The sequence below is a fragment of the Podarcis tiliguerta genome (genome assembly GCF_965153285.1).
Source record: "Podarcis tiliguerta genome assembly, chromosome: 2".
Classification (NCBI taxonomy): Eukaryota; Metazoa; Chordata; class Lepidosauria; order Squamata; family Lacertidae; genus Podarcis; species Podarcis tiliguerta.
The window spans coordinates 7,517,778-7,542,465 of NC_139535.1; the positions used below are offsets into that span (position 1 = coordinate 7,517,778).

The 24,688-nt window shown below is 46.1% G+C and overlaps 2 protein-coding genes and 1 long non-coding RNA gene across 3 annotated transcripts; all 3 read left to right on the forward strand.

The window, feature by feature from the left end:
- Positions 1–2,055: 2,055 nt before the first annotated feature.
- LOC310672826 (uncharacterized protein) lies at positions 2,056–5,255 on the forward strand (the record flags this gene model as incomplete). The annotated part of the gene is made up of 2 exons (XM_083430482.1): positions 2,056–3,319; positions 4,027–5,255. The coding sequence occupies exons 1-2, from the start codon at positions 2,287–2,289 to the stop codon at positions 5,253–5,255; spliced, it is 2,262 nt and encodes a 753-aa protein (XP_083286608.1). The 5' UTR covers positions 2,056–2,286.
- A 10,691-nt stretch (positions 5,256–15,946) lies between these two features.
- Positions 15,947–20,380, forward strand: LOC310670745 (uncharacterized protein). The gene is made up of 3 exons (XM_083426473.1): positions 15,947–16,614; positions 18,267–18,393; positions 19,561–20,380. The coding sequence occupies exons 1-3, from the start codon at positions 16,453–16,455 to the stop codon at positions 20,322–20,324; spliced, it is 1,053 nt and encodes a 350-aa protein (XP_083282599.1). The 5' UTR covers positions 15,947–16,452; the 3' UTR covers positions 20,325–20,380.
- A 600-nt stretch (positions 20,381–20,980) lies between these two features.
- On the forward strand, positions 20,981–21,884 carry LOC310671129. The gene is made up of 2 exons (XR_014507812.1): positions 20,981–21,353; positions 21,729–21,884. It is a non-coding gene; the product is annotated as an uncharacterized lncRNA (long non-coding RNA).
- Positions 21,885–24,688: the final 2,804 nt, after the last annotated feature.

The following is a 24,688-nucleotide window of genomic DNA, read 5'->3' on the forward strand; positions in this document are numbered from 1 at the left end:
ACGGAGCTAAGTGGCCAAAGTTACAATTCTCTTCTCTTCCCTTTTTTCCATCAAATATCTCCAGCCCCTTGCCTGCCCCCCCCCCCCCGGTAGGAGAGGCCGGTTTTGTTCTTCTTCCTGAGCAACAGCCGTGGCCATTTTTTTACTCCTCAGCCTGAGCCACTTTCATATCTGATCTTGTTTTGCCAGTTCTAATTGGGGCTTTCCGCCAGAAACCGGGCAGCCATGTATCCAATTAATATTTACAGTTCCTCCTGCAATTCCTTTAGATAATTGATTATTTATTGGCGCGGTTCGCCATATCATGAAATAGCAAACATAAAGAATGTACAAAAACGGATGCCGCTCACCTCATAAATCAAAGCACAAACATGAGAGTCCTTTTCAAGTCCAAACCTTGGCATCCAGTGATTGGTTGGTTTAGCAGATCTTTTCCATCTCTTTCTTTCCAGAACCCGCCTGTTTCTTAGTCCGAATTTAATAATTTTTAAAAACAGGGATCTCCTGGCTGATGCCGACTGGCTCTGGAGAGTTCCCAGTTCGAGCAGGGCACACCCAGCGGCCCTGCCCCACATTCTGAAGTGAGCGGCAGATAACAGACGATCTGCGGGTCATGGCCAGTACCCCCTTACGCTGGGGTGTCAGCAGAGATAATTAGCCCCATATCATCCCTAATAACCTTCACGGTAGGGTCTGATGTGATGGGGAAAGCAGCCATTTCCCACGCCCAGGAAACCAGAGGTACATGGGTGGGGGGGGGCTTGTTTAAGGCAGACCTGCAACCCAGAGTCCACAACGGAAAGGAAAAGAGCGACAGGATGTGCATTAGGGCTTCTGCAGGTGGAGGTTGCAACATTTCTTGAAGCAAAGAGCAGAAGAGTCTTAGGGGGAAGGAATGCAGCTCAATGGTGTCTGCCTTCAATTGCAGAAGGTGGCAAGTTCAATCCCCAGTATCTCCAGGTAGGACTTGGGAGAGGCTTCCTGTATGAAACCCTAGAGAGCAGCTTCCAGCCAGTGTAGACAGTACGGAGCTAAGTGGCCAAAGTTACAATTCTCTTCTCTTCCCTTTTCTCCATCAAATATCTCCAGCCCCTTGCCCGCCCGCCCCCGGTAGGGGAGGCCGGTTTTGTTGTTCTTCTTCCTGAGCAACAGCCGTCTCCATTTTTTTACTCCTCAGCTTGAGCCACTTTCATATCTGATCTTGTTTTGCCAGTTCTAATTGGGACTCTCTCCCGGGGACTGGGCAGCCATGTATCCAACTAATTTTTACACGTCCTCCTGCAATTCCTTTAGATATTTGATTATTTATTGGCGCAGTTCGCCATATCATGAAATAGCAAATATAAAGAATGTACAAAAACGGCTGCCACTCACCTCATAAATCAAAGCACAAAGATGAGAGGCCTTTTCAAGTCCAAACCTTGGCATCCAGTGATTGGTTGGTTTAGCAGTTCTTTTCCATCTCTTTCTTTCCAGAACACGCCTGTTTCTTAGTCCGAATTTAATAATTTTTAAAAACAGGGATCTCCTGGCTGATGCCGACTGGCTCTGGAGAGTTCCCAGTTCGAGCAGGGCACACCCAGCGGCCCTGCCCCACATTCTGAAGTGAGCGGCAGATAACAGACAATCTGCGGGTCATGGCCAGTCCCCCCTTACGCTGGGGTGTCAGCAGAGATAATTAGCCCTATATCATCCCTAATTAAGGCAGACCTGCAACCCAGAGTCCACAATGGAAAGGAAAAGAGCGACAGGATGTGTATTAGGGCTTCTGCAGGTGGAGGTTGCAACATTTCTTGAAGCAAAGAGCAGAAGAGTCTTAGGGGGAAGGAATGCAGCTCAATGGTGTCTGCCTTCAATTGCAGAAGGTGGCAAGTTCAATCCCCAGTATCTCCATGTAGGACTTGGGAGATGCTTCCTGTATGAAACCCTGGAGAGCTGCTTCCAGTCAGTGTAGACAGTACTGAGCTAAGTGGCCAAAGTTACTATTCTCTTGTGTATATGAGGATCATGAAGGAAAACATTCATTTCTGAGCTATTTTCCTAAAACAATAAGATGGAGAGTGTCTAGTGTGAATATGGAGCACACAATATATCCTCTGAAGGCTGAGCTGAACAGGATACTTCTTATGTTTCTAATTCTCTGCATCTCCTGTTTCTCAAGATGCCTTATTTCAAACAATCTACTTTCTCAAACAGGCAAAGGGAAAGCGGCAACCAGTAGATGAAGCAGAAGACGCCCGTGCCTACGAAGAAGCTTGCAGGGAGCCCAGTTGGACCACAGCCAGGATGATGATGTTTGATACTTGCAAGGAGCCAGACCTGTGCATTGTCTATGGGGAACCCATCAGGCAAAAGCCCATCATCCATAAGAGAATGGAGGGTAAGAAGAAAGCCCACCCAGTTGAGGAGGAGGATGTATCCCTTTTTCCTGGAGGAAGTTGCAGAGCCTACTGGGAAATCACAGTACAGACAATTCCTGGTGCTGCTAAGGAGCAGGATGTGTGCATTGTGGGTGAGGAAAACATCTGGCAGTACCCCAACACCTTCAAGAGAAATATGTGTTTGCAGAAAATCAGCTCAGGGGAGGGTCCAGTTTACAGCAAAGAAGACTCCAGTGTCCCAAGTAAAACTCCAGCCCAGGCTGTTGTTGATGCCACAGCCAGGATGACGATGCCTGATACTTGCAAGGAGCCAGACCTGTGCATTGTCTATGGGGAACCCATCAGGCCAAAGCCCATCATCCACAAGAGAACGGGGGGTCAGCAGAAAGCCCACCCAGTCGAGGAGGATGTACCCCTTTCTCATGGAGGAAGTTGCAGATCCCCCTGGGATATCCCAGTGCAGACAATTCCTGGTGCTGCTAAGGAGCAGGATGTGTGCATTGTGGGTGAGAAAAACATCTGGCACAACCCCAACATGTGTGAGAGAAAAGCGTGTTTGCAGGAAACGCTCTCAGTGGAGGGTCCCGTTCACAGCAAGCTAGACTCCAGTGTCCCCCGTGAACCTCCAGCCCAGACTGTTGTGGATGCTGCTAAAGGACAAGACATCTGCATTGTGTATGACCAAGGTGTCCTACAAAAGCACACAGTCCATATCAGAATTGGGTTTCCTGAGGAATCACACCCAGGGGACGATGTAGTTAAACCTATTACTGGTGGAGGAGATTGGAAAGGCCCCAAGGAATCCACCTTCCAGCCCACTGTTGATGCCACCAAGGAACAAGACTCCTGCATTGCATATGAGGAAATGGTTAGTCAGAAGCCCATTTTTCAAGGAAGAGCCCCCAGTGAAGCCACAGCTCAGAGAGATATGGATGCTGGTAAGTAAAGGCACTCCCAGGTAATGCATATTGGGGAGGGAGGTCCCAGGTAGAATTGCTTCTTAGCTCCAGGTCTTAATGACAAGCACACAAGGCTATTTTTGAGGTCATCCCATGCTACACCAACTTGCAGTAGACCCACTAAAAGTAATGGACATAGAACCCACTCTATGTAGGTTCTGTTTGCTGGGGAAACTGTACTGCTCTTGAGTTGTATATATTTATATATAAGCCTTGTGCAGAAAATTTTCAATTTCGCTTTGTACTTTTTGTTGTTTCGTTTGTTGTTCACAACTACTTTCCCTATGTTCATAGTCTGCTGCTTTTGCTGTATTGTCTGCTCTTGAGCATTAGAAAAGTTTCAATACATCAAGAATTAGAAATCTTGATCTAACCTTTTGATGGACAAACAATATAGCTCTGCTTCCTAAAGCCAATGTAAGCTTCCACCTGCAGACTGAGAAAATATTTGCTCTCGAGAGTAAAATCTCTACAGGTAGAAATTTCCTGGTGAATCTGAGGCAACGGCAAAACCAGACTAAGGATCTTGAGCGGAGTGGAAAGAAAGGTCACCCATGATGGCAACTTACTGCCCGCTTAGACAGCAATGGCCCAAAAGTGGATCAAAAAGACAAAACATATTACATTGTATGTCTCAGTTTCCATCTCTCTCTCTGACATCCATGTTTTCCTTCTCTCTTATCCAGCAGGTGTTTTGCAGTGGAGACAGAACAAAAGGAAAACTTTGAAAAAAGCACAGGATGAGATGGTGGAGCAGAACCTACTGAGTCATGATGGACCAAGGAGGCAAAAGAGAAGCCACAGAAAACGGAAGACAGACAAATCCATCGTTTCTCAAAGTGGCTTCTTCACTGAGCAAGGAGAACAACCAGAAAACAGAGATGCTTTGAGAACATCCAAAAAGGAGAAAACAATTCAAATGGCAGAATCTGGAGAAATAAGCAGTGGGAGCAGAAACAATGGAAACAGCCCCACATGCCCTACAGAGGTGAAGCGATTTACTTGTTTGGAGTGTGGAAGGAGCTTCTGCAGGAAATGGAACCTTAAAGTACATAAAAGAACCCACACAGGGGAAAAGCCGTACAAATGTTCGGAGTGCGATAAAAGCTTCACTTACAGCTCACACCTTACTAGACATCAAAGAACTCACACAGAGGAGAAGCCTTTCAAATGTTCAAAGTGTGAGAAAAGCTTTACTGTGAACTCACACCTTACAGATCATATAAGAACTCACACAGGGGAGAAACCTTTCAAATGTTCAGTCTGTAATAAATGTTTTGCTAAGATGTCAAACCTTACTAGACATCAGAGGATTCACAAAAGGGAAAGACCCCATAAATGCTCACTATGTGGAAAGAGCTTCACCCGTAAATCAAACCTCAAGAGGCATCAAAAGAAACCTTATAAATGCTCAGGGTGTAGAAAATGTTTCAGCAACAGGTCAGTCCTTTCTAGACATAAGAGAATCATACACAGATGGAACAAAGTCTATGTATGTTCCAAGTGCAGTCAATGTTTCCGTTCAAGGAGACTTTTTATTACACATCAAAGAACCCACACAGCACAGAAACCTTTTCAATGCTCAGAGTGTAGAAAAGCCTTTAGTCAGGAGGCAAATCTCCTTAGACATCAAAGAACTCACACAACAGAGAAACCCTACAAATGCCCGGTGTGTACAAAAAGCTTCAGTGAGAGTGCAGGTCTTTCCAGACATACAAGGTCTTGCCATACAGGGGAGAAACTGTACAAGTGTGAACAATGTGGAAAGAGCTTCACCCGTAAATCAGACTTCAAGAGGCATCGAAAGCTTCACACAAGGGAGACGCCCAACCAGGGTTCAAATCTTAGTGAGAGTTTAAATGATGAATCGAGACCTCATGAAGGTGAGAACGCACAGCGGATGGAAACCATGTAACTTCTTCAACTATGCTAAAAAGGTCACATCCACACAACACTTTTAAAGCTTCCCCCCCCCCAAGGAATCCTGGGAACTTCAGTTCTTAAGGGTGCTGGCAATTGTAGGTCTATGAAGTACAAACTGCTTTTCTCATCATTCTTTGGATGAAGCCATGGCAACAGTTATAAATGTATGGTGCGAATGTGATCTCAGTCTCAGCATCCATCTTTTTGGCATCACTGGAGCCACCCAGAGGCTACATTCCACAAACCTTCAAATACACACACATAATCCATGTTTTGAGTGGGTTCTTGGGTCTTTTTAGTTGCCTCAGGTTTTGTTGTCCATTTGTGGTGTGGATTCCATGTGACATTTAAAAAAAAACACCTTAATTTAGGGCTCCTCTGCTCATACAGCTGAATTAACCATATTGGGGATAACTGAGGCAATTATTTAGGGTCTTGAGTCCATAGAGAAGGAGAGACCTGAGGAAAGACGGGAAAGTTTGAGAGGCTTCAGCGAGTTACCCATCATCCGTCGGAAATGTAAAACTGGTACTGTAGCTGCTTCTGCTTTTTAGTTTTGTCGTGAGACTACCTGAATAATAAAGTTGTGTGTATTTTAAGCTTTGTACTCTTCTGTTTTCACTGGCTCCTCGGAACAAAAACGGATGCAGGTTTCCAATTTAGGTTGCAGTTTCCTGCACACTTAGTCAACATCTGCTCCATGCAGTGAAAGCACTGTCATGACTTCCCCTAAAGAATTCTGGGAGCTGTAGATTATTAAGGGTGCTGAGGGGTGTTAGGGGAGGCCCCTGTTCTCCTCACAGAGCTACAGCTCCCAGAGTTCCTAAGGAAGAGAGGCTGATAGTTAAACCACTCTGTCTTAGACACTCAAAGAACCCTTAAACGTTTTTGTTGTTTAGTTGTGTTCGACTCTTTGTGACCCCGTGGACCAGAGCACGCCAGGCACTCCTGTCTTCCACTGCCTCCCACAGTTTGGTCAAACTCATGTTAGTAGCTTTGAGAACACTGTCCAACCAGCTTGTCCTCAATCTTTCCCAACATCATGGTCTTTTCCAGGGAGTCTTCTCTTCTCATGAGGTGGCCAAAGTATTGGAGCCTCAGCTTCAGGATCTGTCCTTCCAGTGAGCACTCAGGGCTGATTGCCTTCAGAATGGATAGGTTTGAACTTCTTGCAGTCCATGGGGCTCTCAAGAGTCTCCTCCAGCAACATAATTCAGAAGCATCAATTCTTCGGCGATCAGCCTTCTTTATGGTCCAGCTCTCACTTCCATACATCACTACTGGGAAAACCATAGGTTTAACTATATGTACCTATGGCAGCAAAGTGATGTATCTGCTTTTTAAGATGTTGTCTAGGTTTGTCATCGCTTTTCTTCCAAGAAGCAGGTGTCTTAATTTCATGACTGCTGTCACCATCTGCAGTGATCATGGAGCCCAAGAAAGTAAAATCTCTCACTGCCTCCATTTCTTCCCCTTCTATTTGTCAGGAGGTGATGGGACCAGTGGCCATGATCTTTGTTTTTTTTTATGTTGAGCTTCAGACCATATTTTGCGCTCTCCTCTTTCACCCTCATTAAAAGGTTATTTAATTCCTCCTCACTTTCTGCCATCAAAGTTGTGCATAGCTGTCAACGTTTCCCTTTTTTTAAGGGAAATTCCCTTCTTACGAATAGGATTCCTAGCAAGAAAAGGGAAAAGTTGAGAGCTATGAAGTTGTGTCATCTGCATATCTGAGGTTATCTTAATTCCGGTTTGGGATTCATCCAGTCCAACCTTTCACATGATGAATTCTGCATATAAGTTAAATAAACAGGAAGACAATATACAGCCTTGTCGTACTCCTTTCCCAATTTTGAACCAATCAGATGACAGGTGCTCCGAGCCCCAAAAACCCATCCCTCATGGAAATACAGACAGAGTGGAGACAGAATTTAGTTTAAATGTTAATGGGCAAATTTTGGCCACAACTTTATTGAATACACAAATGTGACTGGTATTGACTTAGGCATTGGTATCAAAACTATAACTGGCTCCTGCCCCACCCTGCAGGAAACCTGTAAGGGTAAACAACCAGCAGGGGGATCTCCGTCAGTCTATATTGACTGGTGCTCACCCTCGGGGTTCCCAGGGGTCCTGGCATGGCCCTAGCCCCTCTCCAGGCTTCGGACGAGATCCAGACCCCTGGATTCCTGTAACGGAATACCCTTTTCATTGGAGGGGCAGGTGATGGCCACACCTCCCCTCCCCACATACCCTAAACCAATGCTTAACTGCCACATGAGCCAATCGCTCGCCTCCAATACTGTCACTCCTGCAACCAATCTAATAAACTTTTTTCAATTCCTGCGAGCCATACATCACTACCGCCATCCGACAGGTGCACGCCATCCGCCCTAAACAGGGCCGCATTTCTGAAAATAACATCTGGGTGGGGAATCAGCCTGCCACTCAGCAAGCACCTTCCGTGCTGCAGCATGATCCCCACGCCTTCTGGCTTTGTCCATAGCAGCTGGGCCAAGCGCGCCTTGAAAGGAGCTGTAACCAAAAAATGGTTGGACCCTCGCTAGCTCCTCCAAGTACTTCATATTTTCTTTTCTTTTATTTATTTTGGTTTAAGGTTAATATAATGCGAGTCCATAAGTCCAAGCCTTTTAACAAAGGCAGGTCATTTTCACCCAGCTGCACAACTAAGGCAGAAGGTGGGCCCCACAAGAGGCAACAGTTCATCCCAGCGCATCCTGGGCCTGGACAGCTAGGAAGCTCTCACTTGTCTTGGGAGGTGAAGCTGGAGACCCACACCAGACTCAACAGCCCGTACACTGGCCCAGGTCATTCTCCCCCAATTGGATCACAAGTGCAGAAGGCAGTCCCCAAGCCACCGCCTTAGCTATTCCACCTGGGGAGCAAACCCGCAAACCTGGCACCACCAGCACCAAGCTCCAACCAACTGAGATATCCCTTGATCTCAAGCCAAGGAATAAAACCATACTCACGGCCAGGTAAATTATATAGAATAAGGCAACAATTAATTAAAGGTGTACTTCACCCAAGTGTAACCCCATTAAGCACAATTAGTGCCGGCAGGTCCTAAAAATCACTAAATATAGGTCTTGAAGCTGCTGGTAAAATTGAATTAAAACCCAAACCCCTAATTCCAATAACTGATAATCCCTAAACAGTACAGTGAAAAGAGGTGGATCAACGGGCTTGTCACTGGTCGCAGAAAAACTGGAAGCCCTGGCCCCAGAGAAGAAGAGTTTGGATTTGATATCCCGCCTTTCACTCCCCTTCAGGAGTCTCAAAGCGGCTAACATTCTCCTTTCCCTTCCTCCCCCACAACAAACACTCTGTGAGGTGAGTGGGGCTGAGAGACTTCAAAGAAGTGTGACTGGCCCAAGGTCACCCAGCAGCTGCATGTGGAGGAGTGGAGACGCGAACCCAGTTCCCCAGATTACGAGACTACCGCTCTTAACCACTACACCACACTGGCACCACACTACACCACAGGTATAATGATCTGGGAAGGCAGTAAACCTTCAGCCTGAACCAACCCTCGTGGTTGACTCAGTAAAAGGATAAAACCAACTTTGCAAGGGAATTGAATTGGCATAAAAGTTTGTACACCTATTTACAGGTGTTGTCATGGAATCAAAGATCTCCCTGCCACAGTTTGTTTGCTGCCAGGGGAAGATGCTCCATTTGGGCAAAGCAGGGCAGTGCCTAACCTTCAGTCTGACTTTTGCCAAACCCCACCTGCCTACTTTCTTGCTTACAACCAGTCCAGGGGGCGGGGAGTGGCATTGCTCATCAGCTTCCACCAACTGAGTCTCAGCTGTTGCCCTTCCACAGCCCTGCAAGGAAAAGGAGGGGGACAAAACTAGAAAGTAGTTGGCTCTAGCGCCACCTGCTGTTGGACTCCCTGCCTTCTGCCCCAGTGGGCACCAGCCAAAGCTGCTTGCTGGGAACTGCAATCCCCAGCAGCCTTTGCTAATCCCACTGAAATCACCAACAGCTGGCACCATTTATCTGAGCAGATGAACAGCTGGGAGGGAGGAGGATACAGGAGGTCAGTCATAAATTCACCACCACCACCTGCCTACAATGTGTGGGGTTTGAAGCTACCTAGAGGTGAGGGGAAAACTCATTGGGTTCTAAATGGGGTTTTCCTGTTTCTGCTCTATGTTCCTTCCTGGAAATTGATCCTCTGGCTTCAAATTGTACTCTGGTAGTAGCTGCTATTTGGGGGCTGGTTTCTAGAGCTTCCTTGGTTCTAAAGAGATCTAGGTGAATTAAAGGAACCTTTTTTCTTCCTTCGGGGGAAAAAAGAGAGAAGCTGAAATCAGGAGATTCTCGATTGTAGAGGAAGAACTTTGGGAGACAGAGATTTATTCCCAGGATTGGGTAAGCGAAGGGAGTTGATTTGCTGCCTCCTGCATTCAGTATTTTATAGACTACCTTTGCAGGAATGTGATTCTTTTTTTAAGGCAGATTCTTTTTTAAAAAAAATAATGTGTAAACTGCCTTCAATTCCTGGTTTGAAGAAAAAGTCAGGATAATGATGATGACAATAATAAATGCACATTGGAAACATGGTGTGGTTCTGCAGCTTGAGCTTAAATAGCCTGGAGAAACTGCTTGATCATCTGCAAGAACTGCCAGCCTCTGTTAGCAGGGCAGTGTAGACAGAAGGTTGTAATGGAGAAAATAGGTGGGGTGACATTGTAGCATCTGGAGAAAGTGCCATTAACTCAGTGCTCTTCCTAATTTCTAATAGCTGTGCTGGAGATCAATGGAAGATGGAAAGCTCCTGGATCCTATCTTGCGGGGTGAGCTGGAAGGTAGGGGGCACCTCCATTACCATTTACTCCTGTGTTGTAAAAAAAAACCTGCTCCTTTTTCCTTATGGGGTATTCTGGAGCCTGTATAGAGTCCCTAAGTGGGTTCCCTATTGGTAGTCGAAAATAAGAGACCAACCAGAGTACAGTGGTGCCTCGCAAGACGAAATTAATTCGTTCCGCGAGTCTCTTCGTCTAGCGGTTTTTTCGTCTTGCGAAGCAACCCTATTAGCGGCTTAGCGGATTAGCACTATTAGCGGTTTAGCGGCTATTAGCGGCTATTAAAGGCTTAAGGGATTAGCGGATTAGCTGCTAAAAGGCTATTAGTGGTTTAGCGGCTTAGAAAAAGGGGTTGGGGAGCGAAAAAAAATCTCAAGACTTGCAAGACATTTTCGTCTTGCGAAGCAAGCCCATAGGGAAATTCGTCCTGCGAAGCGCATTGAAAAACGGAAAACCCTTTCATCTAGTGGGTTTTCCGTCTTGTGAGGCATTCGTCTTGCGGGGCACCACTGTATACTGAGAAGCAAAGCGGCTAGTAAGCCTGATCTTTATTAAAGGAAATGAACTGTTGCAACAGCGTCCCCACTCACCACACGCAGGAGGAAGGTGAACCCTGAACAATGGTGCACAAGCCCTTATATAGACTTTTGAAATTGCCCACCCTGTAGCCGAAGACCACCCCCCAAAACATCATACATACATCACAGAAGGTGGGGGTCTACAGCAGAAATCCTGTCTGCCAGGATACCTGATAATGGTCACTGATTGCTTTACCTGGGCAGCCTGGCCATTCTTTTGTGATGGTTAATACCAAGGGTAGGCAACCTAAGGCCCGTGGGCCAGATGCGGCCCAATTGCCTTCTCAATCCAGCCAGCAGATGGTCCGGGAATCAGCATGTTTTTACATGGGTAGAATGTCCTTTTATTTAAAATGCATCTCTGGGTTACAGTGGTGCCTCACAAGACGAAATTAATTGGTTCTGCGAGTTTTTTCGTCTTGTGAATTTTTTCGTCTTGCGAAGCACCACTGTGCATTGACGGTTTCCCATAGGAATGCATTGACGGTTTTAAGAAAAAGGCGCAAGACGTTTTCGTCTTGCGAAGCAAGCCCATAGGGAAATTCATCTTGCGAAGCAACTCAAAAAACGAAAAACTCTTTCGTCTTGCGAGTTTTTCGTCTTGCGAGGCATTCGTATTGCGAGGTACCACTGTATTTGTGGAGCAAAGGAATTCGTTCATTTCCCCCCCCCAAAAAAATATAGTCTGGCCCACCACACGGTCTGAGGGACGGTGGAACAGCCCATGGCTGAAAAAGGTTGCTGACCCCTGGTTAATACTTTAGTTCCTGAATCCAGGTCACAGGTTCAACCTGTTCATACACAAATACACCCTTAAGATAGGATTCGCAAGCATAAAGACAATGGGAAAGCTTTCCCCGTTTGCCTCCCTTACTGCAGAGGAATATCTGAGGTCATTGGGAGAGTCAAAATGGCTTCAGGATTGCTCTCCTGTGCTATTTTAGATACATGGTTCATATATTTAGATGTGTGCATTTATGAATATTCTATATTTGAGACCCTAACATTCTTGTAACACCTGTGTTTTGCTGGAGGGCTGGTGATGGGAAAGAGCTCTCTCTCCATCTTACGTATTTATATATAGTGTTTATATCCCATCTTTTCCTCCAAGGAACTCAATGTGGCCTACTTAGTTTTCCCCTCCTTGTTAGATCCCACCACCCCGAACAACCCTGTGAGCCACATCAGGCTGAGAAGCAGTGACTGTGCCAAAATTCCCTTACTTTTTTACACGTCCACCACATATGGAAAAAAAGTTCCCTCCATCTCTTTACATTTCCAACACATATCTGATTCTACTTTGTACATCTTAGCCAACCTAGGTAAAGATAAAGGGACCCCTGACCATTAGGTCCAGTCGTGGTCGTCTCTGGGGTTGCGGCGCTCATCTCGCTTTACTGGCCAAGGGAGCCGGCGTACAGCTTCTGGGTCATGTGGCCAGCATGACAAAGCCGCTTCTGGCGAACCAGAGCAGCACACGGAAACGTCGTTTACCTTCCCGCCGGAGTGGTACCTATTTATCTACTTGCACTTTGACGTGCTTTCGAACTGCTAAGTTGGCAGGAGCAGGGACCGAGCAACGGGAGCTCACCCCGTCACGGGGATTCGAACTGCTGACCTTCTGATCGGCAGCCCTAGCCCTGTGGTTTAACCCACAGCGCCACCTGGGTCCCTCCTTAGCCAACCTACTTGGAGTTAAATGCCATCTATGAATCATTTTCAGATAATTCTCTTGCAGTAAATTTCAAATCACTTTTCCAGAGTTTCCCCCAGAGAATTAAGGATATATTGTGTCCTATATCTATTACCCAGTGTGTCATTGAAGCTTTGACTAATTCGTCTTTTGTTTCCCATTCTAATAGAAGGTAATACATTTTAGACAGGACTCTATCCTTATTTTGTAAAAGTTCTTTTTCAAATTGTGAGCTTTGGTCCAAAACCGCATTTTTAAAATCTTACTTAAACATATCAGATATCTGGTGGTATCGTAACCAATCTGTAACTTGGCTCCTTAAGTCTTCCATAGGCTTCAATCTGGGTTCCCTCCCTGTAAAGTCTAGCAGTTCCCTAAGTTGTGCATTGTCTATCCATATTAACTCTCTTAATTGTAATTGCTTCAGTGGGGGGTAACCATAAAGGTGTTTTCCTTGCAGCAAATTTTTATATTTCTCCCCAACTTTTTTTCATAAGTGGTGGACATGTAAAAAAAAGTAAATGAATTTTGGGAAATAATTTATAATGAGCTGAAAAAATACTTAAAACTACCTTCCCCAAAAGACTAGTCCTTTCTGTTGGGGGTGTCAGAAAAGTTTATTTATGTGCACAACAACAGCGGCTTGTGTTTTGTTAGCCCCAAAATGGAAAGTGAGCAAGGACTCCTGTAAAGAGGATTAGCGATTTAAGATGTTAGAATATGCAGAACTTGCAGGTTTAACATATAGAATAAAAGAGCAAGAAGAATGTGTATTTAAAGAAAAGTGAAAATACTTACTGAATATATGAAAAGTAACAGTAAGCAGGTGAAAACATTGGAAGCATTAAGATAAACTCAACAGTGTAAGTAATAATTGTTGTGAAAGTGGAAATCTGATTTGAATGGTTAAGGTAAAATATGCAGGAATAAAAGATAAACGAAATGAACCATGGAAGGATAAGAAGTGAAGCCATGGGATACCTTAACGTGTGTAAAATGTTTATTTTGAAATGTACAGTGGTGCCCCGCAAGACGAATGCCTCGCAAGACGGAAAACCCGCAAGACGAAAGGGTTTTCCGTCTGCAGAGGCGCTTCGCAGGATGAATTTCCCTATGGGCTTGCTTCGCAAGACGAAAATTGACGAAAATTTGGGGGGGGGTTCGCTCCAAAACCCCTTATTCTGAATCACTAAGCTGCTAAAAGCATTTTAGCAGCAAAACCGCTAATCCCCCAAGCCTTAAAAAGCCGTTTTTAGCCCTTAAAATGTCAATAGCGCTAATAGCGCTACTCCGTCAATGGGCTTGCTTCGCAAGACGAAAAAACCGCAAAACGAAAAGACTCCTGGAACGGATTCTTTTCGTCTTGCGAGGCACCACTGTAAATTGAAAATCTAATAAAAATTATTTTGAAAGAGAGAGAGAGGAGAAGAAGCAACTTGATCACCCAGTGAACTTCATGGTCGAGTAGGGATTTGAACCCCAGTCTCCCAGCTCCTAGCCCAATGCTCTAACCACTACTCCACCCTGCCTCCCTTCTTGAGAATAAGGAAAGCTGCAGGCCAGTATAGTTAAAGCCATGGTTTTCCCAGTAGTGATGTATGGAAGTGAGAGCTGGACCATAAAGAAGGCTGATTGCCGAAGAATTGATGCTTTCGAATTAAGGTGCTGGAGGAGACTCTTGAGAGTCCCATGGACTGCAAGAAGATCAAACCTCTCCATTCTGAAGGAAATCAGCCCTGAGTGCTCACTGGAAGGACAGATCCTGAAGCTGAGGCTCCAAGACTTTGGCCACCTCATGAGAAGAGAAAACTCCCTGGAAAAGACCCTGATGTTGGGAAAGATGGAGGGCACAAGGAGAAGAGGACGACAGAGGACGAGGTGGTTGGACAATGTTCTCAAAGCTACCAGCATGAGTTTGACCAACTGCGGGAGGCAGTGGAAGACAGGAGTGCCTGGCGTGCTCTGGTCCATGGGGTCACAAAGAGTCGGACACAACTAAACAACAACAACAGACCTTGGGGGAGGTTGTCATTTATCCCCATATTGTTAATCTAGTCTTCCTGAAGGGGCTGAGTAGGCAACTTTTTCAGGCTCTGGAGGAACTGAGAAATATCTCTTGCCTTTCTCAAGGCTTAATACTGAACATCTAAAGCTCCTTTTAGCAGGCATGGCGGGGGGGGGAACTATGGCACTACAACTTCCAGCATGGCCAGTAATTGGGGTGATGGTGTAGCACCCTGCTTGTGGTTAACGCTTAGCTGGAATGAAATATTCAACGCAGCAATAGAGAAATTAAAATAATAATTTATTTGTCAGACAAATAAATGATAGGCACAGTGGTATATGGTTACCAAAGCTCTGCCCACTCCAGCCCTGATGGCCAGCACTTATATTTCCTCAGCCCAGCCCCCTTGCTCCTCCTTTGGCTGCCTCTGTCCAATCAGCCTGGTTGAAATTCCTATTAGCTGTTTGCTAGAACCAATCATAAAAGATACACCCATTTCCTATTACCTTTTATGGGAGACAAAGAGCTATATTTCCTTCTATCCATAAATGGCAGACAAGTAGTCATATATCTTACATTTGCCTTGACAAGGCACCTTAATTACCAGATCACCTTTTGCCCTCGTTGCCCCTTCAAAACAAATGGCTAAAACAGATGGCTCATGGTATTAAATTCTATCTTAAACAGAGATCTTGGGTTCATATTCTCACACACCATCAATGAAATAAGAATCTAACATAAGAATCTAACATTTCTTACTTTCTAAATCCTTTGCATCATTAAAGTCAACAAGTCTCATACATAACATAGATAGCTTTTTAGAAGAAAAGGCCTTTGCAGAGTAAAAGAAACTCAGTAAAGAGAAACCTCTTCATTTTACACACACCCTTTCCCAGCCAGCTGCTTTTCCCATTAGCTCACAGTCCTTTATCTCACAGTTTGTATGTCAGTTTAGCCAGTTCTGCATAGTTCATCAATTTCTCTTGCTACTGTTCTTTCGTCGGGGTTTCGTCATTCTTCAATCCGCCGCCGCAAAAACAAGCAGGCTGCAGGGCCTAACCGGGGTCCGGCAGGCCGCCCCTGTGGCCTAGTCAGGGGCCGCACGGCACACTCGGGCCTGCAGTGGCGGGGGGGGGGCATGCCCTCCCACAGCAAAAAAAAAAAAAAAGCAGGCCGCCCCTGCGGCCTAGCCAGCAAAAGCTGGAGAAAGCTGCAAAAACGCGGCCTAACGAAAGAAAGAAGGCCGCAAAAACGTGGCCTAGTGAAAGAAAGAAGGCCGCAAAAACGTGGCCTATTAAAAGAAAGAAGGCCGCAAAAACGCGGCCTAACGAAAGAAAGAAGGCCGCAAAAACGTGGCCTAGTGAAAGAAAGAAGGCCGCAAAAACGTGGCCTAGTGAAAGAAAGAAGGCCGCAAAAACGCGGCCTAACGAAAGAAAGAAGGCCGCAAAAACGTGGCCTAGTGAAAGAAAGAAGGCCGCAAAAACGTGGCCTAGTGAAAGAAAGAAGGCCGCAAAAACGTGGCCTAGTGAAAGAAAGAAGGCCGCAAAAACGTGGCCTATTAAAAGAAAGAAGGCCGCAAAAACGCGGCCTAACGAAAGAAAGAAGGCCGCAAAAACGTGGCCTAGTGAAAGAAAGAAGGCCGCAAAAACGCGGCCTAACGAAAGAAAGAAGGCCGCAAAAACGTGGCCTAGTGAAAGAAAGAAGGCCGCAAAAACGTGGCCTAGTGAAAGAAAGAAGGCCGCAAAAACGTGGCCTAGTGAAAGAAAGAAGGCCGCAAAAACGTGGCCTAGTGAAAGTAAGAAGGCCGCAAAAACGCGGCCTAACGAAAGAAAGAAGGCCGCAAAAACGTGGCCTAGTGAAAGAAAGAAGGCCGCAAAAACGTGGCCTAGTGAAAGAAAGAAGGCCGCAAAAACGCAACCTAGCGAAAGGAAGGCCGCAAAAACATGGCCTATTAAAAGAAAGAAGGCCGCAAAAATGCGGCCTAGCCTGGTAGAGGGGCCAAGCCCCCCCCCCCCATCCAGGCAAAATGCGAAGAGGCCGGTTACTTACCTCAGTCCGGCCACGTGGACACGCTCCTGATGATCCTGATCCTGGAAGGAAGAACAGCAAAAGAGACTTGGGCAACGGAGACAGTCTCTTTTCCTTTGGCCTTGCGCCCACTCCCGGCTGGCCGGCCATTGTCCTCCCTGGCCAAGGGCGGGTCAAAGGCCGGCCCAAGCAGGTGGGTGGCACCCGCCCAGGTGAGCTCCACTCGGTGCCGCAAACCCCGCCCACCTGTGAGGAAGGGAGGGCGGATATTCTTCCATCCTTGTGCTATCATGGCTCTTGCCGCTGTTGTTGCATACATAAATAAAGTCTTTGTTTTCTTTGGCAGGTCTTGCCCTACAATCCCTAACAAAAATGCTTCTGGTTTTTTAACAAATGTCCTTTTAAACATTTTCTTCAATTCATTATATATCATTCCCCCCCCCCCCCAAAATTTAACTTCTCTACATTCCCACCACATAGGATAAAAAGTCCCTTCTTTTTCTTTACATTTCCAGCATATATTTAACCCTGTTTTGTACATTTTTGCTATCTGTACTGGTGTTATATACCATCTATACATCGTTTTCATATAATTTTCTTTCAAAAGAGAACAGTCTGTAAATTTTAAATCTGTTTTCCACAATTTTTCCCAATCCTCAAATTGTATGTTATGTCCTATATCTTGTGCCCATTTGATCATGACTGATTTTACCTCATCTTTTGTTTCCCATACTAGCAGAATACTATATGCACTCTACAGCAGTTTCACTTCTTCTTCTATGACTTTTGAAATTTCGAAGTGGCATAACTAAATCCTTTCTTATTATCTTCTTTGTACATCTCATGTAATTGCCTGTAATGTAACCAACTCTGAAAATGATCTTTTACTTCCTCATAATCTTTTAGTTTCCATTTTCCTTCTTGGTCCTTTAATAAATCTCTGTGTGTAAGCCACTTCACCTTTTTACCAAGTGGTTTGAGCAACAAAGCTTCAATTGGTGACAGCCACCAAGGTGTCTTTTGTTCAATACTTTGATGTTTTCACATCCTGTAGAATTGTCATATTTTATCTGCACAATTGGGATGAATTTCGGGAACCGAAAAGTCATATTGAAAAATACAGCTTTCGAACCCGTCTGGCCCCCAAAATGGCAACTAGGCATTCCATTTTGGTGACTGTAACCCTGGTTTGAGGAGCCATTTGGCCACCTGGCTTAGATATATTGAGTTTTCAGAGTGTTGGTGCTGACCTTTAAAGCCCTAAACGGCCTTGGCCCAGTATACCTGAAGGAGCATCTCCACTCCCATCGTTCAGCTTGGACACTGAGGTCCTCCTCCAAGGGTCTTCTGCTGGTTCCCTCCCTGCGAGAAGTAATGCTACAGGGAACCAGGCAAAGGGCCTTCTTGGTGATGGCGCCCACCCTGTGGAACGCCCTCCCACCAGATGTCAAGGAGATAAAGAACCACACAACTTTTAGAAGACATCTGAAGACAGTTCCTGTATTGGGGATTTTTTATGTTTGGCGTTTTCCTGTTTTTACATGTGCTGTAAGTCAGTGTTCCCCAACCTTGAGCCTCCAGCTGTTTTTGGACTACAATTCCCATCATCCTTGACCTTGCTAGCGAGGGATGATGGGAGTTGTAGTCCAAAAACAGCTGGAGGCCCAAGGTTGAGGAACACTGCTGTAAGCCACCCAGAGTGGCTAGGGAAACCCAGCCAGATGGGTGGGGTATAAATTATAAAATTATTATTATTTATAAAACTGATCTGGTTGGCCACTGTGAGAACAGGATGCCAGACTAGGTGGGCCATTGGCTTGGTCCAGTAGGGCTGTTTTTAATGGATGCCTTTCTGACATTTCAGGCGTCTATGGAGAAGGAGGAGGCTGCAAATACCTCTGAGGCAGGCCAGGCTCAGGCAGCTGTGAAACAGAGGCAGCCATGGCAGGAAATGGAGCAGGAAGTTGACAATGAGGAAGCCAAGGGTCTGAGTAAGGAGAAGCTGTGCTTTCTGAGCCTGCCTTTTTTGATGCCCCCCCCCCCCCCGTTTCTTTCTTCTTCTTTTTAATATGTATTTTTAATGAAATTTTCTGTTTTACAATTTACAGTATTCATTTAAACAACCTTAAAATATCAATGACTTCTCTTTCCATGGTTCATTTTGCATAGCATAAATCCCTGGATGTTTTATATAAACTAAAACCATTCAGCATTCCATTATTACATCCATCAAAACTTATTTACATTGTTGAATTTATCTTAATGCTGCCCACGTTTTCAAGCGTACAGAATTTCCCCCCCTCCATATATTCAATAAACATTTTCCAATCTTCTTTGAATAAATATTCTTCTTGTTGTCTTATTCTATAAGTTAGATCTGCAAGCTGCGCATATTCCATCAGCTTAAGTTGCCATTCTTCTTTAGTTGGGACCTCACTTGTTTTCCATTTTGGGGCTAACGAAACATGGGCCGCCGTGGTAGCATACATAAATAACCTTTTTTGACACCTGGGAATTTCCATCTGAATTATCCCCCCCCCAAAAAAAAGTACTCTTGGCTTTTTTGTAAAGGTGCTTTTAAACATTTTTTTCAATTCATTATAAATTATTTCCCAATACTCTTTTACCCTTTTACATCATCAAAAGGGTAAAAGAGGATGCCCCAGTTTCTAGCCTTGCCTTTTAGTTTCACATCTATTGCTGTTGGTGCTTGTGTAAAGGGGTAGTTTGTTTACAAATTTACTTTGCAGGCTCCCATAAACATCTGGTTGATCACTCTTGGTACAAGATTCTGGACCAGATGGGCTTTCAGTCTCACCCAGCAAAGCTCACCTTAAAGCATTACAGTCCAGGAAAACCAAAACAAAAATCTCCAGCAGCTGGGTCCTTCAGAGGGGATGCAATGTTTTCTTGTAGGAAAGGTTCCCAAAGCATTCACCTTATGGCAATGGGTTTCATTGAATCATTGGTGAGCTCAACCCCTGGAGTTTGGGGACAGGGAACATTGCAAATTTGGAATACTGGAGCAGGGGGGTGAAGTGGACAGCTAAGTTTTCCCACCAGCCTTTCCAGAGGGGAGCATATGACTCACGATGGGGGAAGAGAGAGCAAACTGAGGTCTTGCTTGTCATTTTGGGTATTTCTGTTTATTCCGACAGGTGATTTGCAGGTAGTTGAGAATGAGGTAGAACCATGTGCGATTCTGCCAGGACTTAAGCATGAAGATGTAAAAGAGAACTTGAAACACAAGAGAGTTCCTACAAGAGAGAGACCCCATAAATGTGAACAATGTGGGACAAGCTTCAATTGGAAGTCAAACCTTATTGCACATCGAAGACTCCATGCAGGGGTGAAGCCATATAAACACTCCAGGGGTGCAAAGAGCTTCTGCCATACATCAAACGTTGCCAGAAGTCAAGGAATTTGCACAGGAGAGATGCTCTATAAATGTGACCTGTGTGAAAAGAGCTTCAAGAGGAAGTCGAACTTGACTGCACATCGAAGAATCCACACTAGAGAGACATTTCATAAATGCTTAGACTGTGACCACAGCTTCAGTAACAGCACAAACCTTACTGCACATCAGAGAACCCATACAGAGAAAAAGCTAGACAGTGGCACCAGTTATGCTTCTCAAGCAAGCTCTATTGAACATAAAACAATCCGCACTGAAGAGAGACCTTATAAATGCTCAGCATGTGAACATAGCTGCAGTAGCAGCACAAACCTTATTGCACATTGGAGAGCCCATATAGAGAAGACAGATTGTGGCATAAGCTCTGTTCCTCCATCGGACTTTGTTGGAGATGACACAACCCGCTCTGTAAAGAAACATTTTATATGCTCCAAATGTCAAACGTGTTTCATGTCTCCCTTAAGCCTTGGAATACATCAGCTGGGTCACAAAGAGCAGGTACCGTAGAAATTTTCAGAACTTGTTTGCTAAATCAAAGGAAATAAAGGAATTCACACAGGAAATGCTTGGCGTGTGGAAAAAAAGTGTACACCTTCTTTCGCACCAAAGTGACGCGCAGCGTAAATTAATAATGCGGAGTTTTAAAGAATAAGAGCTTTACTGAATTAAAATAAACTTCTTCATAAACAACATGGTTCCAAACAGTTTGACTGAGATTACATACTGACTCTGCTCACAACTGAAGCAGACAGTTTCTCACGGAAATTTTACAGAGAGCACAAAAGAGAAACTGGCTGCTAAGTCAGATGTCAGAGTGACTCAACGCTTAGCAGTTAGGCCTGAATACAGTGGCGTAGCGTGGGTTGTCAGCACCCGGGGCAAGGCAAGTAATTTGCCCCCCCCCCCCGCTGCACTGTCCCTCCCCCAGATAGTCCCTCGCTCTCTCTCCGCTCCGCATCGCACCGCACGCCTGGCACCCTCCCCTCCACAGTGGGCGGCAACCTGGCGGCTCGGATCGGATTCGCACAGCCAGCACTGCAGTGAGAGAGAGAGAGTGAGCCAGGTAGGGGCAGAGAGCTGCGAGTGCGAGCGCCCCCCCCCCCCGATGTTGCGCCCGGTGCGGCCGGCCCCCCCTGCACCCCCCACGCTACGCCACTGCCTGAATAACATTAGTAGGCCCAAATGATTGTGCAGTCCCAGCACTTCCCAGCCTGCTTTGCTGCTTCTGCTCTCATGTGTCTTTGTCACATGACACAAAGAACCCACAGAGGGGAGAAATTATCATTAGAGAATATCCGAATGCCTGTAGCTTGTGTGATGGGGTTCTGCCTTAAGGTTTCTGAGTCTTTGAAGACAGTCACAATGCCCTGTTACATTTATCTAGTTATCTTATGTGTAAGTGCCTGCCTTTTGTGGGCACATGGGATATTTTGATTGTTTTAAAACAACATAAAAACTATACTTGCGAAGTACATGTTCTCCCCACCCCTCAAGTTCTGGGCACTGTGGTTTGTTAAGGGCTGCTGGGAATCCTAGGTAAGGGTAAAGGTACCCCTGCCCGTACGGGCCAGTCTTGCCAGACTCTAGGGTTGTGCGATCATCTCACTCTATAGGCCAGGAGCCAGCGCTGTCTGCAAACACTTCTGGGTCACGTGGCCAGCGTGACGAAGCTGCTCTGGCGAGCCAGAGCCGCACACGGAACGCCGTTTACCTTCCCACTAGTAAGCGGTCCCTATTTATCTACTTGCACCTGGAGGTGCTTTCGAACTGCTAGGTTGGCAGGCGCTGGGACTGAACGACGGGAGCGCACCCCGCTGCGGGGATTCGAACCGCCAACCATGCGATCGGCAAGTCCTAGGCGCTGAAGTTTTACCCACAGCGCCACCCGCGTCCCGATGCTGGGAATCCTAGTGAACTACAATCCAGGGAATTCTCGAGGGGCAAGGAATATGCTTTGAATGAGCTTTGCAGTTATAGTGTATACATGGCCTTGTTGAACAATTGTAACAAAGTAGAGTTTCTCATTTAAATGTCCAATAAATGACACTGTTCTCACTCAACACAGTTCTTTGTTTAGATGTCAGTAGGGTCCAATATTAAAAGTAATAGTAGTAGTATTAGCTGGTCTGTATAAGGCCTCAGTCACACTTGGATTTTTAATGTGGACTTGAAGTTGCTTGTTTTTCTCTCTCTCTCTCTTTTTTTTTTTAACCTCTTTTGCCCAGAACTGCTCTGGCAGAAACTGCTGTACTTAATTGAAACACAAACGTTTTAAAATGTGGGGTGGGGGTGTTATTGGGTTGTTGCTTTTTTTGTTTTTATTATGTACTTTGAGTTTTTATATTGTGATTTTATCCCGTGAACTGCCCTGAGAACTGTGGGTAAATGGAGGTATATACATTCAATAAATTATACTAAAATCAGGCCAGGAAAAAATTGTTACAAGTTCCAGGGGAGTCCCTGCAGAAGGTTTTCCCATGTTTTAGGGCTAGCCTTGACCCCCCAAGCTCTATGGGGAGACTAAGGAATGTCACCCACTTGCCCAAGTTCACCTGCAGGGAGGGAAAAGATTTCCTACCCCCATACAAAGGGGGAAAGACCTATAAATGCATTGTTTTAGCGGAAAAATATACAGGAATGCAAGAACTATGGGAAATGTAAATATTTGGGGAAATGCCCTTTGCAAAAGCGTGTGCATTAGGAAAGATCTGTACCAAAATGCTGACCAATTTTCAAGAGGTCTTTAAAAATAATAAGATGTGAAAATCTGGACAAATTGGTGACTAGAAAAAGGAGACACAGAAAAAAACAACTTAAAATTGAAATGGTTTGCTTAATGGGTTTTTTTTAATCCCTCCACATACTCCCTCCAGTAGGAGCACCCACCCCCCACTAATAATAGTACAGTGGTACCCCGCAAGACGAATGCCTCGGAAGACAAAAAACCCGCTAGATGAAAGGGTTTTTCATTTTCTGAGGTGCTTCGCAAGACGGATTTTTCTAAGGGCTTGCTTCGCTAGACGAAACAGCCCTGCCTCTCATGTCATGGCGACGGTCACTGCACGCATGCTTCCCCGCTCCTCCGGCTCACTCCCACCTTCCTGCTGACAGCTCCTCCGGCTCCCTCCCACCTTCCGGCCGCTGCCTCGCGCCGCTGCCCACCGCCCTCGCGCGCTCCCCTCAGGAGCCGTTGCCGCCAGCAGCCAGCACTGCAGCCAGAGTCGCGCTCCTGAGCCCCGCTGCCCTCCAGCAGCCGCGTCGCGCGGTGTCCACAAGGCGCGGGTGAGTCCAAGGACCGGCTGCGGCAGCTGCCCTGCTTCTCCCCACCCCTCCCCGCCGTGGTGCTTCGCAAGACGAAAAAACTCGCGGAACGAATTAATTTCGTCTTGCGAGGCACCACTGTACATAATAATATGACCCACCTGCAGCGCCTCCGCAAGGAAGGACAGCCGCAGCCAAGCCCAGCATTTTCCCCGGGGAAGTGGGACAGAAATGGAAGCAGGAGCCTCTGGGCTGCTCCAGGCAGAGAGCGAGGAGAGGCACTGGTCTCGCCTCCGGAAAGCCCCGCTGGATCAGTTTCTAAACTCAAAAAATCCCAGACATCACAAGTTCATGTAGGGTAGAACTTGAACCCAGAGCTTCAAGGGACAATGAAGAAGACCCAACATCAGGAAGAAGTGCTTTCTGGCAGTCAGAGCTTCTGAACAGAGCAACCGGGTTCCCCCCGGGAGGTGGTGGACACTCCTTCCTTAGAGGTTGGGTGGCCATCTGTCATGGATGCTGGAGCTGAGATTCCTGCTTTGCTGGGGGTTGAGCTGGATGACCCCCCAGGGTCCCTTCCAACTATGATTCCATGATAGGGTTTATGTGACCCCCTCGCACCTTCCTCCTTGTGTATGGATGGTGGATTGATAGCAGCACACGCAGGAATCCAGAACTCAAGCATCCAGGACAGATGGGCATCCCATCTCTGCTTCAAAACATCCCAGGAAGGAGAGCCCGCCCCCTTCCACCCCACAGCTGGGCAGCTCTTACTGTCAGAAAGGTCTTCTTGAGCAGCCGTGGACCGGTCCACCGTCCCTCAGACCATGTGGTGGGCCGGACAATATTTTGGAGGGGGAAAAGCTGCGAATTCCTATGCCCCACAAACAACCCAGAGATGCATTTTAAATAAAAGTACGCATTCTACTCATGTAAAAACACCAGGCGGGCCCCACAAATAACCCCCAAGATTCACTTTAAATAAAAGGACACATTCTACTCATGTAAAAACACGCTGATTCCTGGACCGTCCGCGGGCCGGATTGAGAAGGTGGCTGGGCCGCATCCTGCCCCTGGGCCTTAGGTTGCCCACCGCCGGTATTAATCCTATCCCTAACCCTACCCCTGTTCTTGAGGTTGGATCACAATCTCCTTTCTTGTCACTTGAAGCCATGGGTTCGAGTCCTACCTTCCAGGGAGTTTAGAAAACGTTTGGGGTTTTTTTAAGTTTAGCGGGGGAAAGTCAATTAAGGGGCAACCCAATAGGAATTTGTACAATTATTCACAACATAGAGAAAGTAGGCGGTGGAAAGTTTAGGTCCCACTCTCCTAACACTAGAACTGGGAAGCTGGATGCGGGGAGATCCAGCTCTTCTTCAAAACACGGAGCCCAACTCTGGGACTCACTCCCCGAGGAGACAGATATGGCCTGATAAAACTGCTCCTTTCCCCTTATGGGGCACCCAAGAGCCCATAGAGTCCTTTTGTAGGTTCTCTATCGGTAGGAGAGAATAACAGAGGCCAACCAGAGAATATTGAGAAGCAAAGCAGCTAGTAAGCCTGATCTTTATTAACTGTTGCAACAGGGTGCTCTGTTAGGATATTTCCGT